Consider the following 19,937-nt stretch of genomic DNA (forward strand, 5'->3'; position numbering starts at 1 on the left):
TGCTTTAGCCACCTGGCGCTCCGCTCGTCATTCTGAGCGTCGCTCCTCCGTCCTCCGTTGTTGTTGGAGGGCGACTGCCTCCAAATGCCCAGTAGCATCCTTCACGAGCCTCCTCCACAGAGGCCGATCTTGACACCGCTGGTACCAGTCATCGGCAAGTCCACTCAGCTCCACGTCCTCCTGTACCACATCACTCCATCTCTTCTCTAGCCCATGCCGCGCCCGCTTAGCCCCCTCAATCCGGCCAAACAAAAGCTGTTTCGGCATGCGGTGGCTGGGCATGCGGGCTACATGACCCAGCCATCGCAGCCTTGCCTGCCGGAGGAGCTCACCGATGGGACCCTGCCCAGATCTTTCAAGGATTTATGAGCTCCTCACACAATCCAGTCTGGTTAAACCCAGGATGGATCGTAGGCAGGTCAGCATAAATGTTTCTAACCGGCGAAGATGTTCAATTAGGGGGGTCCACGTTTCGCAAGCGTAGAGAAGGGAGGGAATGACCGTGGCCGAGAAGACCTGAAGCTTAGTGCGGAGCGACAGACCAGGTAGCTTCCACACAGCGTTACGCAACCGATGAAAAGATATTGCCGCTCGACTGATTCGGAGTGAGACCTCTGCTGTTAAACTGGAGCCAGTCATAAGCACACTGCCCAGGTATGGGAAACTCTCCACTCTCTCCACAACTGCCCCATCACCGATTGGGAGTTGTGGGGGTGGAGTGTCCGATAGTACAAAATACCCAGGCAGGTGCTTAGTTTTGGTGGGGCTCATGGTAAGGCCCCACCTCTTAGTGGCACGCTCCAGTCTCAGCAGCAGCGTCTCCAACTCCTCCTCTGACTGAGCAGCTATTACCAAATCATCAGCATACATAACGTGGTTGAGCAATAGGGAGCCATCCCTTGACCGCACCCGGGCATCGATTAGCCTCCCATTATATCTGTACCATATGGAGATTCCCCCGGTACAGCTATTGAAGGCTTCACGAACTACGTGGTCAAAATAGATGTTAAATAATGTGGGAGCCAGAGGACATCCCTGTCGCACCCCAAGATGTACAGGGAATGGCTCTGACTCCCGGCCACGTAGTTTTATCCGGGCCCGCTCACCATCATGAAGGTCCTTAATGATCGTGAGCAGAGGGTCAGGTACTCCAAAAGCACAAAGAACGACCCAGAGCCCAGGCCTACTGATGGTATCATAGGCCTTGACCAGGTCAATAAAGCAGAGATGTAGGTCTTGTTGGAATTCCCTACACCTCTGCTGTAGCAGACGGACAGAAAATATGGCATCTGTGCAGGACCGCCCTTTCCTGAAACCGCATTGGGGCTCCGCAAGCCTCCCCTCAGCGTGCCTAGCAAGGCGATGCTGAATAATCCTTGCCAAGACCTTTCCCGGCACACTGAGGAGTGAGATGCCCCTGTAGTTGTTACAGTCTGTGCAGTCCCCCTTCTTAAAAAGGGGGACCACCAGGGCATCCTTCCAATCCTGTGGAACCCGTCCAGTGGTCCAGACTGTTGTTATGATGTCATATAGGGCAGTCTGTGCACAAACGCCACCCTCCCTCAGCATTTCGCTTGGGAGATCATCTCTGCCCGCTGCCTTTCCTGGTCTCAGACTCCGGATCGCCTTCAATACTTCCTCAGCAGATGGCACCTCAGCCAGCCACTCACACGGGGTGACTTCTTCCAATATTTGAGGCTCCGCAGCCTCAGCAGTGTCATCCTCACTTTGTGCCACGATGTTTTCCTGGCTGAGGGATTTTCCCTCCCCCAGGACCTCACAGAAATGCTCAGCAAATCTGCGAACCTGTTCCTGGGGGTCGGAGATTGGATCACCGTTTTTTCCCCTAATGATGGTAATAGGTGTGGCGCTGCAGGTTACTTTTTTGATGGAGTTAAATAGAGATTTGTGATCACGGGCCACTGAGGCAAACTCCATCTCCTCAGCAACCCGCGACCACCACCCATCCTTGCAGCGCCTCACGGCTCTCCGAACCTCCGAGCGAAAGCTGCGGTAAGCCTCCTCATTCTCTGACGTGGGATTCTGTAGCCGATGACAGTGGGCCTGTCGCTTTTTCTCAACCATCCTGAACACCTCCTCTGTCAGCCAGGGTTTCTGAGGAGGTCTGGACCGCGTACCCAAAGCAGCCATTGCAGCTGCATGAGTCACAGTCCTAAACCTCGCCCATTTACCCTCGACATCAGGAGGAGTCGGGGACGATGCCAATTCCAGCCGCAAGCGATGATGAAATTCTCGCTTGCAACTTTCATCAGATAACTGAGACCAGGCCACTTTATGTTGGAATGGGGTCCTGGGTGTACACCCACCACCGGAGTGGAAGAATGGCAGGCGCATCTTACAGATGACTAGTCGATGGTCAGAGGGCAGATCAGCTCCACGGTAGGTCCTGGTGTCAAGGACATGGGCTCGCATTCGCTGGTCCGTCACTATGTAGTCCAACAGATGTTCTTGCTTGGACCCGGCATGCATCCATGATGTTGTGTGGATGCGCCGATGCCGGAACAGCGTGTTGGTAATTACCAGCCCATGGGCTGCACAAAAATCTAGCAGCCTCCTACCGTTGTTATTGAGCTGATCTGGCCCATGCCCTCCAATCACTCCAGACCAGGTGCCAGTATCATGATCAACTCGGGCATTGAAGTCACCCAACATGATGACTCTATCCCGAGGGGCCACTTTAGCCAGCACCTGTGACAGGAGGTCATAGAAGGCATCTGACTCATCGGCTTTGCCTGCATCCCTCCACGGATGTTCATCTTCGGTGGGGGCATAAGTAACCACGACCACCATTCCTCGCCTCCGTTTGATGGGAAGGCGAGCCCAAAGTAGCCTGGGGCTTACAGCTTCCCACACCTCACCGCCACGTTCCCACGCCCCCTTCATTCTTTTGTTCAAAAGAAGACCCACACCCTGTTGTTTGGCAGTCTGCTGCCCCGAGTAGAGGACTGTCCACCCCTCATGGTGGCAGGAGCCAGAGCCGGTCCACCGGACCTCCTGAATGCCGCATAGTTCCAGGCGGTACCGGTCCAGCTCCCGACAGAGGAGTGGCAGCCTCTCCTCTGCAGTGAGCGTTCGAACATTCCACGTGGCCACCCGTAGTGGCTTTTCGTTGTTTCTGGAGTAGCCCCGAGGGTAGGTATTCAATCTCCTGGCTCCGCCAATTGGGGTTTGGCCAGGAGACGTCATAGACGCCTGGCCCCCCGGGACCTCCGGCACAAGCTTATTAGTTACATATTTCAGTTTAATTCGTGGTTTCGTGGTAATTAATTGAAGGTGGAGGGGTTACCAGCCCCTCGCACCCGTCCAGAGCCCCCGTTTAGCCCCTGTGGTGGACACATATGCCATGAGGGGAGGAGCCAATCAAAATTGGATCTCCCCCCACAGCACTGTCCACGACAGAGTTGCCCGTCCGGCACCGCGAGGAGGTAGGGGGTTGTTTTGCCGGACACTAACACACACACTAACACACACACACACTAACACACACACTAACACACGCACTAACACACGCACTAACACACACACTAACACACACACTAACACACACACTAACACACACACACTAACACACACAGTAACACACACACTAACACACACTAACCCACGCACACTAACACACACACTAACACACACACACTAACACACACACTAACACACACACTAACACACACAGTAACACACACACTAACACACACTAACCCACGCACACTAACACACACACACTAACACGCCTCTCACTACTACACACAGCTACACTTTCACTCGCTCACTCTGCAGACCTCCATCAAGCTCCGCCCTCCACTTTTCAAATACACAAACATCACTCACTCTGTCTCACTCACTCCATCACATCACCATCACCCACATCGCTCTCTCTCTCTCCATCACATCACTCACTCACTCTGTGTCTCACTCACTCTGTCTCTCTCTCCATCACATCACTCACTCACTCTGTGTCTCACTCACTCTGTCTCACTCACTCTGTCTCACTCACTCTGTCTCACTCACTCTGTCTCACTCACTCTGTGTCTCACTCACTCTGTCTCTCTCTCTCTCCATTACATCACTCACTCACTGTTTCTCACTCACTCTGTGTCTCACTCACTCTGTGTCTCACTCACTCTGTCTCACTCACTGTGTCTCACTCACTCTGTGTCTCACTCACTCTGTGTCTCACTCACTCTGTCTCACTCACTCTGTCTCACTCACTCTGTCTCACTCTGTGTCTCACTCACTGTCTCACTCACTCCATCACATCACTCACTCCATCACATCACTCACTCCATCACATCACTCACTCTGTGTCTCACTCACTCCATCACATCACCATCACCCACATCGCTCACTCTCTCACTCCATGACATCACCATCACCTCCTTTCTCCCCATCACCCACATCGCCCATCACCATCACCCACCACCATCACCCACATCGCCCATCATCCACATCGCTCTCATTCTCACCATCGTCCACATCGCCCATCACCATCACCCACATCGCTCTGTCTCACCATCACCCACATCGCCCCATCACCCACATCGCCCCATCACCATCACCCACATCGCCCCATCACCATCACCCACATCGCCCCATCACCATTACCCACATCGCTCTGTCTCACCATCACCCACATCGCCCCATCACCATCACCCACATCGCCATCCAGCGAGTAGCCACACACCAACATCAACGTGGACATCACCAACATCAACGTGGACATCACCAACATCAACGTGGACATCACTAACATTAACGTGGACATCACCAACATCAACACGTGAACATTACCAACATCAACCCGTCGACATCACCAACATTAACGTGGACATCACCAACATCAACGTGGACATCACCAACATCAACGTAGACATCACCAACATCAACGTGGACATCACCAACATCAACGTGGACATCACCAACATCAACGTGGACATCACCAACATCAACACGTGAACATTACCAACATCAACCCGTCGACATCACCAACATTAACGTGGACATCACCAACACCAACGTGGACATCACCAACATCAACGTGGACATCACTAACATTAACACGTGGACATCACCAACATCAACGTGGACATCACCAACATCAACGTGGACATCACCAACATCAACGTGGACATCACCAACATCAAGGTGGACATCACTAACATTAACACGTGGACATCACCAACATCAACGTGGACATCACCAACATCAACGTGGACATCACCAACATCAACGTGGACATCACCAACATCAACGTGGACATCATTAACATCAACACGTGACATCACCAACATCAACGTGAACATCACCAACATCAACGTGGACATCACCAACATCAACGTGGACATCACCAACATCAACACGTGACATCACCAACATCAACGTGGACATCACCAACATCAACGTAGACATCACCAACATCAACGCGTGGACATTACCAACATCAACCCGTGGACATCACCAACATCAACGTGGACATCACCAACATCAACACGTAGACATCACCAACATCAACGTGACATCACCAACATCAACACGTGACATCACCAACATCAACACGTGACATCACCAACATCAACACGTGACATCACCAACATCAACGTGGACATCACTAACATTAACACGTGACATCACCGACATCAACGTGGACATCACCGACATCAACACGTGACATCACCAACATAAACACGTGACATCACCAACATAAACACGTGACATCACCAACATCAACGTGGACATCACCGTGACCGCGTAAGTACCCTCTCGTCCGGATATTGAGTTTGTGTACGAGGGGGGGGAGCGAAACGTCGTCCCTACGTTGATGATGAATAAAGGTGGCAAGGAGCCTCCATCTCACACCGCGGTGATTGGAGTGGGGGGAACAGATTGACCTGGGCACGGTGTGATGGGTGGTGAGTGGGGTGGGTGGTGAGTGGGTGGTGAGTGGGGTGGGTGGTGAGTGGGTGGTGAGTGGGGGTGGGTGGTGAGTGGGGTGGGTGGTGAGTGGGGTGAGTGGGGTGGGTGGTGAGTGGGGTGAGTGGTGAGTGGGTGGTAAGTGGGATGGGTGGTGAGTGGGGTGGGTGGTGAGTGGGTGGTAAGTGGGATGGGTGGTGAGTGGGGTGAGTGGTGAGTGGGGTGGGTGGTGAGTGGGTGGTGAGTGGGGTGAGTGGTGAGTGGGGTGAGTGGGGTGGGTGGTGAGTGGGTGGTGAGTGGGGTGAGTGGGGTGGGTGGTGAGTGGGTGTAAGTGGGGTGGGTGGTGAGTGGGGTGAGTGGTGAGTGGGATGGGTGGTGAGTGGGGTGAGTGGTGAGTTGGGTGGGTGGTGAGTGGGTGGTGAATGGGTGGTGAGTGGGGTGAGTGGGGTGGGTGGTGAGTGGGTGGTGAGTGGGGTGAGTGGGGTGGGTGGTGAGTGGGTGGTAAGTGGGATGGGTAGTGAGTGGGGTGAGTGGTGAGTGGGGTGGGTGGTGAGTGGGTGGTGAGTGGGGTGAGTCGGGTGAGTCGTGAGTGGGGTGGGTGGTGAGTGGGGTGGGTGGTGAGTGGGGTGAGTGGTGAGTGAGATGGGTGGTGAGTGGGGTGGGTGGTGAGAGGGTGGTGAGTGGGGTGAGTGGGGTGAGTGGGGTGGGTGGTGAGTGGGTGGTAAGTGGGGTGGGTGGTGAGTGGGGTGAGTGGTGAGTGGGGTGAGTGGTAAGTGGGGTGGGTGGTGAGTGGGTGGTGAGTGGGGCGGGCGGTGAGTGGGGTGGGCGGTGAGTGGTGAGTGGATGGGTGAGCGAGTGGGTGGGTGAGCGAGTGGGTGGGTGAGCGAGTGGGCGAGTAAGTGGGTGAGTGGGCGGGTGAGTGGGTGAGTGGGTGAGTGAATGGGTGAGTGGGTGAGTGAGTGAGTGAGTGGGTGGGTGGGTGGGTGAGTGAGTGAGTGGGTGGGTGAGTCGGTGAGTGAGTGGGTGAGTGGGTGAGTCGGTGAGTGAGTGGGTGAGCGAGTGAGTGGGCGAGTGAGTGGGTGAGTGAGTGGGTGAGTGAGTGGGGTGGGTGGTGAGTTTGGTGGGTGGTGAGTGAGTGGGTGGGTGAGTGGGTGGGTGAATCGGTGAGTGAGTGGGGTGGGTGGTGAGTGGGGTGAGTGGGGTGGGTGGTGAGTGGGTGGTAAGTGGGATGGGTGGTGAGTGGGGTGAGTGGTGAGTGGGGTGGGTGGTGAGTGGGTGGTGAGTGGGGTGAGTCGGGTGAGTCGTGAGTGGGGTGGGTGGTGAGTGGGGTGAGTGGGGTGGGCGGTGAGTGAGATGGGTGGTGAGTGGGGTGGGTGGTGAGTGGGGTGGGTGGTGAGTGGGGTGGGTGGTGAGTGAGATGGGTGGTGAGTGGGGTGGGTGGTGAGTGGGTGGTGAGTGGGGTGAGTGGGGTGAGTGGGGTGGGTGGTGAGTGGGTGGTAAGTGGGGTGGGTGGTGAGTGGGGTGAGTGGTGAGTGGGGTGAGTGGTAAGTGGGGTGGGTGGTGAGTGGGTGGTGAGTGGGGCGGGCGGTGAGTGGGGTGGGCGGTGAGTGGTGAGTGGATGGGTGAGCGAGTGGGTGGGTGAGCGAGTGGGTGGGTGAGCGAGTGGGCGAGTGAGTGGGTGAGTGAGTGGGTGAGTGGGTGAGTGAGTGGGTGAGTGGGTGAGTGAGTGAGTGAGTGGGTGGGTGGGTGGGTGAGTGAGTGGGTGGGTGAGTCGGTGAGTGAGTGGGTGAGTGGGTGAGTCGGTGAGTGAGTGGGTGAGCGAGTGAGTGGGCGAGAGAGTGGGTGAGTGAGTGGGTGAGTGAGTGGGGTGGGTGGTGAGTTTGGTGGGTGGTGAGTGAGTGGGTGGGTGAGTGGGTGGGTGAGTCGGTGAGTGAGTGGGGTGGGTGGTGAGTGGGGTGGGTGAGCGAGTGAGTGGATGGTGAGTGGGGTGGGTGAGGGAGTGAGTAGATGGATGAGTGGGTGGGCGAGTGAGTGGGTGAGTGGGTGACTGGATGGATGGATGAGTGAGTGGGTGGGTGAGTGGGTGAGTGGGTGGGTGGGTGCCTGAGTGAGTGGATGGATGAGTGGATGAGTGGGTGAGTGGATGGATGAGTAAGTGGGTGAGTGAGTGGGTGGGTGAGTGGGTGGGAGAGTGGGTGGGTTGATGAGTGAGTGAGTAGGTGAGTGAGTGGGTGGGAGAGTGGGTGGATGAGTAGGTGAGTGAGTGGGTGGGTGAGTAGATGGGAGAGTGGGTGCTCGCTAACAGCACTTGCCCTAACAGTCTGTTAAGGCGATACAGGGGATATTTGTTTTTTGGATGAGTGATCGAGTGGCTGAGTGGCTGAGTGGTTGAGTGCGTTAATGAGTGAGTGTTAATGACTGTGTGGGTGAGTGGGTGAGTGTGTTTATGACTTTAAGTAAATGTTAGTTTATAGGCAGTGTTGGTCTATTGGGCAGTGTTGGTCTATGGTGCAGTCTTGAATATATTGGCAGTGTTGAGTCTATGGGCACTGTTAAGTCTATGGTGCAGTCTTGAGTCTGGTGCAGTGTTGAGTCTATGGTGCAGTGTTGAGTCTATGGTGCAGTGTTGAGTCTATGGTGCAGTGTTGAGTCTATGGGCAGTGTTGAGTCTATGGTGCAGTGTTGAGTCTTTGGTGCAGTGTTGAGTCTATGGGCAGTGGTGAGTCTTTGGTGCTGTGTTAAGTCTATGGGCAGTGTGGAGTCTATGGTGCAGTGTTGAGTCAATGGTGCAGTGTTGAGTCTATGGTGCAGTGTTGAGTCTATGGTGCAGTGTTGAGTCTTTGGGAAGTGTTGAGTCTATGGTGTAGTGTTGAGTCTATGGGCAGTGTTGAGTCTATGGTGTAGTGTTAAGTCTATGGTGCAGTGTTGAGTCTATGGGCAGTGTTGAGTCTATGGTGCAGTGTTGAGTCTATGGTGCAATGTTGAGTCTATGGTGCTGTGTTGAGTCTATGGGCAGTGTTGAGTCTATGGTGCAATGTTGAGTCTATGGTGCAGTGTTGAGTCTATGGTGCAGTGTTGAGTCTATGGTGCAGTGTTGAGTCTATGGTGTAGTGTTGAGTCTATGGTGCAGTGTTGAGTCTATGGGCAGTGTTGAGTCTATGGTGCAGTGTTGAGTCTATGGTGCAATGTTGAGTCTATGGTGCAGTGTTGAGTCTATGGTGCAGTGTTGAGTCTATGGTGCAGTGTTGAGTCTATGGGTAGTGTTGCGTCTATGGGTAGTGTTGAGTCTGTGGTGCAGTGTTGAGTCTATGGGTAGTGTTGAGTCTATGGTGCAGTGTTGAGTCTATGGTGCAGTGTTGAGTCTATGGTGCAGTGTTGAGTCTATGGTGCAGTGTTGAGTCTATGGGCAGTGTTGAGTCTATGGTGCAGTGTTGAGTCTATGGTGCAATGTTGAGTCTTTGGTGCAGTGTTGAGTCTATGGTGCAGTGTTGAGTCTATGGTGCAGTGTTGAGTCTATGGGTAGTGTTGCGTCTAAGGGTAGTGTTGAGTCTTTGGTGCAGTGTTGAGTCTATGGGCAGTGGTGAGTCTTTGGTGTAGTGTTGAGTCTATGGGCAGTGTTGAGTCTATGGTGCTGTGTTGAGTCTATGGGCAGTGTGGAGTCTATGGTGCAGTGTTGAGTCTATGGTGCAGTGTTGAGTCTATGGTGCAGTGTTGAGTCTATGGTGCAGTGTTGAGTCTATGGTGTAGTGTTGAGTCTATGGGCAGTGTTGAGTCTATGGTGCAATGTTGAGTCTATGGTGCTGTGTTGAGTCTATGGGCAGTGTTGAGTCTATGGTGCAGTGTTGAGTCTATGGTGCAGTGTTGAGTCTATGGTGCAGTGTTGAGTCTTTGGGAAGTGTTTAGTCTATGGTGTAGTCTTGAGTCTATGGGCAGTGTTGAGTCTATGGTGTAGTGTAGAGTCTATGGTGCAGTGTTGAGTCTATGGGCGGTGTTGAGTCTATGGTGCAGTGTTGAGTCTATGGTGCAATGTTGAGTCTATGGTGCAGTGTTGAGTCTATGGTGCAGTGTTGAGTCTATGGTGCACTGTTGAGTCTATGGGTAGTGTTGCATCTATGGGTAGTGTTGAGTCTGTGGTGCAGTGTTGAGTCTATGGGTAGTGTTGAGTCTATGGTACAGTGTTGAGTCTATGGTGCAGTGTTGAGTCTATGGTGCAGTGTTGAGTCTATGGTGCAGTGTTGAGTCTATGGGCAGTGTTGAGTCTATGGTGCAGTGTTGAGTCTATGGTGCAATGTTGAGTCTATGGTGCAGTGTTGAGTCTATGGTGCAGTGTTGAGTCTATGGTGCAGTGTTGAGTCTATGGGTAGTGTTGCGTCTAAGGGTAGTGTTGAGTCTGTGGTGCAGTGTTGAGTCTATGGGTAGTGTTGAGTCTATGGTGCAGTGTTGAGTCTATGGTGCAGTGTTGAGTCTTTGGGAAGTGTTGAGTCTATGGTGTAGTGTTGAGTCTATGGGCAGTGTTGAGTCTATGGTGTAGTGTTGAGTCTATGGTGCAGTGTTGAGTCTATGGGCAGTGTTGAGTCTATGGTGCAGTGTTGAGTCTATGCTGCAATGTTGAGTCTATGGTGCAGTGTTGAGTCTATGGTGCAGTGTTGAGTCTATGGTGCACTGTTGAGTCTATGGGTAGTGTTGCGTCTATGGGTAGTGTTGAGTCTGTGGTGCAGTGTTGAGTCTATGGGTAGTGTTGAGTCTATGGTGCAGTGTTGAGTCTATGGTGCAGTGTTGAGTCTATGGTGCAGTGTTGAGTCTATGGTGCAGTGTTGAGTCTATGGGCAGTGTTGAGTCTATGGTGCAGTGTTGAGTCTATGGTGCAATGTTGAGTCTATGGTGCAGTGTTGAGTCTATGGTGCAGTGTTGAGTCTATGGTGCAGTGTTGAGTCTATGGTGTAGTGTTGAGTCTATGGGTAGTGTTGAGTCTATGGTGCAGTGTTGAGTCTATGGTGCAGTGTTGAGTCTATGGTGCAGTGTTGAGTCTATGGTGCAGCGTTGAGTCTATGGTGCATTGTTGACTTTGGGGGGGCTGACTTCAATATTCTGAGATATCTCAGTGTGTTTATGTTTTCCAAAGGGTGCCAGAAATGTATGAAACAGATTTTATAGGATTTGAACGCGGAGTTTATTAATATGTCGGAGCCGCTGATGTGGATAATAAGTTCGGTAAGTTCGAAAGGCTGCCGCTCAAGCAGCCTGCAGGGCAGCCCACGAGGTGGCAGCCTGCAGGGCAGCAGCACAAGGTGGCAGCCTGCAGGGCAGCACAAGGTGGCAACCTTGCAGCATTTTGCAGCAGCCGGATATCCGGTTATCCCGATTACCAACTTTCCCAAAATTGCAGAGGGGGCTAAGCCCCGCCCACCCCCCCCCCCTCGTGGCTCCGCCCCCCCCCCAGCCTCCCCTGTGGCCCCCCCCCCAGCCTCCCCTGTGGCCCCGCCCCTGGCTATCGCTCATTAACCCCCCATCCATTCGGCCCATATGCGTGAAGTCCCAAACCGCGACAGACGACTCGCCTGACACATTGCGTGCACGCGGGGGGTCGGGAAGTGAAACGAGGCTCCTGATTGGTGCAGCCAAATTTGGGAGAGACCACGTGGGGTGGATGACAGAGAGAGGCCTGGGAGGGGGATTGGCTGGAGGCAGATTGTTGAAGGCGATTGGAGGAAAGACAGAAAATGCAGAGGGCCCGGGAATGATGGTGGGCTGATCGTAGAGCGGTTGAGGTCCTCGTACCCACGAGGTTTGGGCCGTGGAAAGAAGTTCAGGGAACCTTCGAGAAAGGGGCGCTCGAGGGTATTGGAAGAAAGATTTTAAAAAACACTCAGAGGGTGGGGAACGATTGTGGATTTACAGGAGAGTGGTTGAGATTTGTTCGAGAAGGGGAAATGTAGGATTTGGCCGTGGAAAGAAGTCGGGGAATATTTCCAGAAAGGGGATCTCGACGGTATTGGAAGAAAGATTTTTTAAAAACACTCAGAGGGTGGGGAACGATGGTGGACTTACAGGAGAGTGGTTGAGATTTGTTCGAGAAAGGGAGATGTAGGATTTGGCCGTGAAAAGAAGTCGGGGAATACTTCCAGAAAGGGGATCTCGACGGTATTGGAAGAAAGATACAAAACGCAGAGGGCAGGGAAGCGATGGTGGACTGACAGGAGAGCGGTGGAGGTCCGTTAGGGAAGGGGGGGGGGGGGGTGGGACGGACGAGGATTTGGCTGTAGAAAATAGGTCATGGAAACTTCGAGAAAGGGGGCGCTGGATGGGTATGAAAAGGGGAAGCAGAAGTTGAGGGCGACGCTTGGAGAGATGACCGAGTTCGTGCCGGACGACAGCTTTCCTGTCGACAATAACGACTCCTACTTATAGCCGATGGTGAGTCGGTCGCCTTTACACGTCATCATTTACTGTCAGACTAATAATATAATTGTGCTCATTATATGGCTATCACTCAGTCACCCGATTAATTAAATCCATTCATCATCAGCACCACGGATTTGCCCCCATCGATCCCTCTAATCTATTTCATTCACCTCATTGACCACCACCATCACATTCACACACGCACGCGTTTTGTTGTTGTTGTACCGTTGTTAATTCTTCGTACAGCGCCTTGGTTAAGGCGTTAGATACATTGCGTTAGGATAAGGCGTTTTCCTGTCGACCCACTTAAACCACGCTTACCTCACCCATCCATCGCATCCAGGTAAGAAGCAGCAACGGCTACAGCAGGAGCAGCAGCAGCAGCCGCCGTTCCTCTAACAAGCGGCGACCGTGCCAGGCTAGGTGCACCTTGAGGCCGTCACGTGATGTTTGGGAAGGCGCTCAGAGGAGGTCATGGGCAGACCCCGGTGGTGCCCATGGGTTGACCGACTGAGATGATCGGCAGATGCACCACCGGCCGTGCTCACCAACTCGCTGCGCTTTGTCCGCCCGGCGTTCCGCTCGTTGTTGTGAGCGTCGCTCCTCCGCCCTCCGCTGTTGCTGGAGGGCGACTGCCTCCAACTGCCCAGTAGGAGCAGCGTCCTTCACGAGCCTTGTCTTCCTCCACAGAGGCCGATCTTGACACCGCTGGTACCGGTCATCAGCAAGTCCACTCGTCTCCATCATCGCTACCACCACCACCACCATCTTCACCAACACTACCACCATTCCTGCATCACATCTACACCATCACCAGCAGCAGTGCCACTACCATCACCTAAACCACAATACACCTCCATCGTCACCACCACCGTATCTATAATCACCACCATCACCACCACTATATCCATCATCATCACCATCACCACCAAAGATCCCATCCCATCACCACTACCATCGGTAAAACCACAAATCCATCACCACCACCACCACTACTTTATCTATCAACAACACCACCGAACATCCACGCCCCATCACTACCGCCACCGCCACCACCCACAATGACTTCCTCCATCCCCCTCCTCAACCCATCCCCCGCAACCGCCACAACCGTTGCATACCCGTTCACCACCAACGACGTCAACGACGTCAACGGCGTCAACGTCGACAACGTGAACATCAGCGGCGGCGGGAGGAGGACGTGCGTGTACCGCGAGGCCTACAAGCACATCCTGCTGCCCGTCGTCTACAGCGTCGTCTTCGCCCTCGCCCTCGCGCTCAACGGCTCCGTCCTCTACCTCTGCGCCTTCCGCACGGAGCGCCGCCGCTGGAGCGCCAACCTCGTCTACCTCGCCAACCTGGCGGCGGCCGACCTCCTCTACGCCTGCTCGCTGCCCCTCCTGGTGCTCAACTACGCGCGGCGCGACCGGTGGCCCTTCGGCGACGCGGCCTGCCGCGCCGTCCGCTTCGCCTTCTACGCCAACCTCTACGGCAGCGTCGCCTTCCTCGCCGCCGTCAGCCTCAACCGCTACCTCGGCGTCTGCCACCCGCTCCGCTTCGGCGGCCTACGGGGCCGCCGGGCGGCCGCCCGCGTGTCGGCGGCCGCGTGGCTCGCCGTGGCGGCGGAGACGGCGCCGACGGCGGCGTTCGCCCGCTCCGGGGTGCTGAGCGGGCGCGCCGTCTGCTACGACCTGACGAGCCCGGAGAACTTCGCCGCCTACTTCCCCTACGGCGTGGCGCTCACCGCCGTGGGCTTCGCGGCGCCGTTCGCCGTCGTCGCCGCCTGCTACGTCGCCATCGTGCGCGCGCTGCTGCGCCGGCGCAGGTCCAGGGTCGGGCAGGTGCGGCACGGCGGCGGCACCGGCGCCGGCGGCGGCGGTGAAGTGAAGAGGGCGGGCGGCCGCTCGTTCAGGCTCATCGCCGTCGTGTGCCTGAGCTTCGCCGTCTGCTTCCTGCCCTTCCACGTGACGCGCATGGTGTACCTCTTCGTCAAGATGTACGGCGGCGGCGGCGGCGGCAACGGCGGCAACGACGGCGGCGGCAGTAACTACACCGCGGCCGCCGTTGGGGGCGGTAATTACACCATCGGCGGCGTCGGCGACGAGCCGTCGTGCGAGCTCGTGCAGACTGTGTCGACCATCTACAAGGCGACTCGCCCCCTCGCCAGCCTCAACTGCTGCATCAACCCCGTGCTCTACTTCCTGTCGGGCGACTACTACAGGCGCGGGGGAGCCGCGCGCTGGCGATGCTGTGGCGGCGGCGGCGGCGGCGGCGGAACGGTGGTGCCGGCGTCGACCGCGGGAGCGTCGCGCGACTCTGAGCCGTCCAACACCGACGCGGTGGTGGCGGCGGTGGTGGCCGTGGAAGGGCGCTAGCTAGGTGCGGCGAATCGCCGCTCGCGCGAGTGAGTGGGTGAGTGGGTGAGTGGGTGCGTGGGCGAGTGGGTATATGAGTGGGTGATTGGGTGCGTGGGCGAGTGGGTATATGAGTGGGTGATTGGGTGCGTGGGCGAGTGAGTATATGAGTGGGTGATTGGGTGCGTGGGGGAGTGAGTGTAGGTGGGGACAGGCGTCCATGACATCTCCTGGCCAAACCCCATTTGGCGGAGCCGGGATACTGAATCCTTACCCTCGGGGTTCCTCCAGAAACGGCTAAAAGCCACTGTGAGTGGCCACGTGGAATGTTTGAATGCTGCGAAGAGAGGCTGCCAGACCTCTCTCGGGAGCGGGACCGGTACCGCCTGAATATTTGCGGTATTCAGGAGGTCCGTTGGACCGGCTCTGGCTCCAGCCACCATGAGGGGTGGACAGTCCTCTACTCGGGGCAGCAGACTGCCAAACAACAGGGTGTGGCTCTTCTTCTGAATTAAAGAATGAAGGGGGCGTGGGAGCGTGGCAGTGAGGTGTGAGAAGCTGGAAGCCCCAGGCTACTTTGGGCTCGCCTTCCCATCAACCAGAGGCAAGGAGTGGTGGTGGTGGTTACTTATACCCCCACCGAAAATTTACATAAGTGGAGGGATGTAGGCAAGGCCGATGAGTCAGATGCCTTCTATGACCTCCTGTCACAGGTGCTAGCTAAAGTGGCCCCTCGGGATAGAGTTATTATCCTGTTGGGTGACTTTAATGCCTGAGTTGGTCATGATGCTGGCACCTGGTCTGGAGTGATTGGAGGGCATGAGCCAGATCAGCTCAATAAAAATGGTAGGAGGCTGCTAGACATCTGTGCAAGCCGATAGGCTTGTAAACACCAACACGCTGTTCCGGTATTAGCACATCCACATAACATGGATGCAGGCCGGGTCCAAGCAAGAACATCTGCTGGCCTACATAGTGATGGAACAGCAGATGCGGGCCCATGCCCTTGACACCAGGACCTACTGTGGAGCAGATCTGCCCACTGACGATCGACTTGTCATCTGTAAAATGTGCCTGCCATTCTTCCACTCCGCTGGTGGGTGTACACCCAGGATCCCATTCAAACCCATAGTGGCATGGTCTCAGCTAGCTGATGAAAGTTGCACATGATAGTTTTATCATCGTTTGCAGCTGGGGTTGGCATCATGCCCCCCCACCACCTCCTCCTGGCTACAAATATGTGCTTGTACATATATGTGTACTATATTTGTATATGCATGTGTGTATATCTATGTATGGAGTGGTAGTGTAGAGGTTAGCATGCTGCACTACAAACCCGACGACCTGAGTTCAATTCCCGCTCACGGCCTACACCATTGACGATTAACTGAACCGGTCTTGGGCTTCCCCTAGGTCGACTCAGCCTCAAATTAATACCTGGGTGTGGTGTGTAAACTTCGCCACAAGGGAGACAAAGGCGGCCAAGCGTGGTGCTGAGACCACCCAACCTTTTGTGCGCCGTGCAGGCCTTCATAGGTGCTCGCTAATAGCACTTGCGCCAACAGTTTGTTCAGGCTATAAGTGTGGGATCTTTGCCTTTATAGGTGTATATGATCGTATGCATGTGTGTATGTATGTATGTGCTATATGTGTATATGCATGCATGTGTATAGTATTTAAAGTGTATGTGTGTACGGGCGTCGCTCGCATAATGCATCACACGCGTTCCTGAAAAAAACAGCGCTGTATGAAGCCAACGTTCCCATAGGTGTACATGATATATGGGGGGGATGCGATCCCCGAAGAATAATTGAGTATCATTTCATAATTTTATCCCTGGATTGACAACATCCGTAGACATTTAATGCTGCATACGAATATTAACCTTACGTAAATACCTTAATAAGGAGTTTTATAGCAAACTAAACAATTATTCAGATTTAAAAGATTGCTACTTGCAAAGATTTCTTCATACGGAGTAACGTCAGTCATTTGCATCAGTAGCCAGTCGCATTGATCACTTAAATCAGTAGCCAGTCACATTGATCACTCACTTACCCACTCACTCACAGACTCACGCAATCACCCATTCAAAATACTTACTTGCCCACCCACTCGCTCGCTTACACACTCACTCACCCACTCACTCAACCACTCACTCAACCACTCACTCGCCCACCCACACACTCACTCACTCACCCACGCACTCACTGACTCAACCACTCACCCACCCACGCACTCACTCATCCACTCACTCACCCACCCACACACTCACCCACTTACCCATGCACCCACCCACGCACTCACTCAACCACTCAATCACCCACCCACCCAAACACTCACTCACTCACCCACTTACCCATGCACTCACCCACCCACACACCCACTCACCCATGCACTCACCCACCCACGCACTCACTCACTCACCCACACACTCACTCACCCATGCACTCACCCACCCACGCACTCACTCAACCACTCACTCAACCACTCACTCAACCAACCACTCAACCACTCACTCAACCACTCACTCACCCACCCACACACTCACCCACTTATCCATGCACTCACCCACCCACCCATGCACTCACCCACCCACCCATGCACTCACCCACCCACACACTCACTCACTCACCCACTCATTCAACCACTCACTCATCCACTCACTCAACCACCCACTCAACCACTCACTCAACCACTCACTCACCCACTCACTCACTCACTCACCCACCCACACACTCACTCACTCACTCACCCATACACTCACCCACCCACGCACTCACTCACTCATCCACTCACTCAACCACCCACTCAACCACTCACTCAACCACTCACTCACCCACTCACTCACTCACTCACCCACCCACACACTCACTCACTCACTCACCCATACACTCACCCACCCACGCACTCACTCACTCAACCACTCACTCAACCACTCACTTAACCACTCACTCAACCACTCACTCACTCACCCACCCACACACTCACCCACCTACCCATGCACTCACCCACCCACACACTCACTCACTCACCCACTCATTCAACCACTCACTCATCCACTCACTCATCCACTCACTCAACCACTCACTCATCCACTCAGTCACCCACTCACTCACTCACCCACCCACACACTCACTCACTCACCCACACACTCACTCACTCACCCACGCACTCACCCACCCACACACTCACTCACTCAACCACTCACGCACTCACTCACTCAACCACTCACCCACGTGCTCACCCACTCACTTCAGAAGGCAGGAGTGTATTTCCCGGCGAGTACAGCCCGCAGAGGTCAGAATCTCTTTTTCAAGGGGTGACTACTCGACTGGCAGACAGCACCAAAGCGTTCCACATTTGTCACGGATTTTAAAATAACAAGTCAGCACGGTTAGGCCGTCAATTATCCACGCCAATGACCATCACAGAATAATAATAATAATCATTCAAAATCGCGGTAATCCAAACATTTTATAACCACTACGTAGGGTATAAAATAAAATAAATCACGACGTTTCGGGCGCAACACCAAGCGTCCATCATCGGGTGCGTGAAAGCATGGTCTGCTGCTGCAGCCTGCCCGAAACGTCGTGATTTAATTTATTTTCTACCTACCACGTTGATGGCTTTACCGAAAGAACCAAAGAGTATGGATTCCTGCAGTCACGAAAGCTTCAAATCGACATTTTGACCATTATCCCGCAGATCTCTTTAATGCCAAAACCCCCGCCGATATATATGTCACGTTTCAGTTAAGCAATTTGGGGTTTGTTAATGAACAAAAAAACAAACTCGTGCAGTGAAGAATCCCGCGTGCTCAGTCACAACGATAACTCTGCTGGCCTCCCGCCAAGCACCAGCAGAAGCCTCGGGCCCCACTGACTGGCTGATGGCAGAGCCACAGGCAATCAGCAGCCAATCAACAGCCACTCGACAGCCAATCAAACTCCGCCACCCCGCCGTCGTAAAGATATTGCAACCACTGTACTGCAGAGGGCGATCGCGCCAGTATCAAAGTATGAAAAAAATAATCGGAGGTTTTACGCTTTCTGGCAGCAATGAAACACGACGGTTTTGTTAAGATGTTCAAACACCAAATAGCACACGGGCAATGCCATTATAGCTGCTGGTGGATAGGGAGATGTTAACTACCTCGCCTGGTACACAGGAAGTCGTGGGTTCGCTTAACGATATGTTAACTACCTCTCCTGGTACACAGGATGTCGTGGGTTCACTTAACGAGATGTTAACTACCTCGCCCGGTATACAGGATGTCGTGGGTTCACGTAACGAGATGTTAACTACCTCGCCTGGTATACAGGATGTCGTGGGTTTGCTTAACGAGATGTTAACTACCTCGGCTGGTACACAGGAAGCCGTGGGTTCGCTTAACGAGATGTTAACTACCTCGCCTGGTGTACAGGAAGTCGTGGTGTCGCTTAACGAGATGTTAACTACCTCACCTGGTATACATGATGTCGTGGGTTTGCTTAACGAGATGTTAACTACCTCGCCTGGTACACAGGAGGTCGTGGGTTCGCTTAACGAGATGTTAACTACCTCGCCTGGTATACAGGAAGTCGTGGGTTCACTTAACGAGATGTTAACTACCTCGCCTGATACACAGGAGGTCGTGTGTTCGCTTAACGAGATGTTAACTACCTCGCCTGGTATACAGGAAGTCGTGGGTTCACTTAACGAGATGTTAACTACCTCGCCTGGTACACAGGATGTCGTGGGTTTGCTTAACGAGATGTTAACTACCTCGCCTGTTACACAGGATGTCGTGGGTTTGCTAAACGAGATGTTAACTACCTCGCCTGGTTTACAGGAGGTTGTGGGTTTGCTAAACGAGATGTTAACTACCTCGCCTGGTATACAGGAGGTTGTGGGTTCACTAAACAAGATGTTAACTACCTCGCCTGGTACACAGGAAGTCGTGGGTTCGCTTAACGAGATGTTAACTACCTCGCCTGGTATACAGGATGTCGTGGGTTTGCTTAACGAGATGTTAACTACCTCGCCTGGTACACAGGAGGTCGTGGGTGCGTTTGCTTAACGAGATGTTAACTACCTCGCCTGGTATACAGGAGGATGTCGTGGGTTCACTTAACGAGATGATAACTACCTCGCCTGGTATACAGGAAGTCGTGCGTTCGCTTAACGAGATGTTAACTACCTCGCCTGGTATACAGGATGTCGTGTGTTTGCTTAACGAGATGTTAACTACCTCGCCTGGTACACAGG

The 19,937-nt window shown here is 53.9% G+C and overlaps 1 protein-coding gene across 1 annotated transcript; it reads left to right on the top strand.

The window, feature by feature from the left end:
* Positions 1 to 2,486: 2,486 nt before the first annotated feature.
* LOC116956758 (P2Y purinoceptor 6-like) lies at positions 2,487 to 14,705 on the top strand. Its single transcript, XM_076054726.1, has 2 exons — positions 2,487 to 5,766; positions 13,021 to 14,705. The coding sequence occupies exon 2, from the start codon at positions 13,392 to 13,394 to the stop codon at positions 14,703 to 14,705; it is 1,314 nt and encodes a 437-aa protein (XP_075910841.1). The 5' UTR covers positions 2,487 to 5,766; positions 13,021 to 13,391.
* The last annotated feature ends 5,232 nt before the right edge of the window (positions 14,706 to 19,937 follow it).

The sequence above is a fragment of the Petromyzon marinus genome, chromosome 67 (genome assembly GCF_048934315.1).
Source record: "Petromyzon marinus isolate PM22_M1 ecotype Great Lakes invasive population chromosome 67, UKy_Petmar_22M1.pri1.0, whole genome shotgun sequence".
In the NCBI taxonomy this organism is placed as follows: domain Eukaryota; kingdom Metazoa; phylum Chordata; class Hyperoartia; order Petromyzontiformes; family Petromyzontidae; genus Petromyzon; species Petromyzon marinus.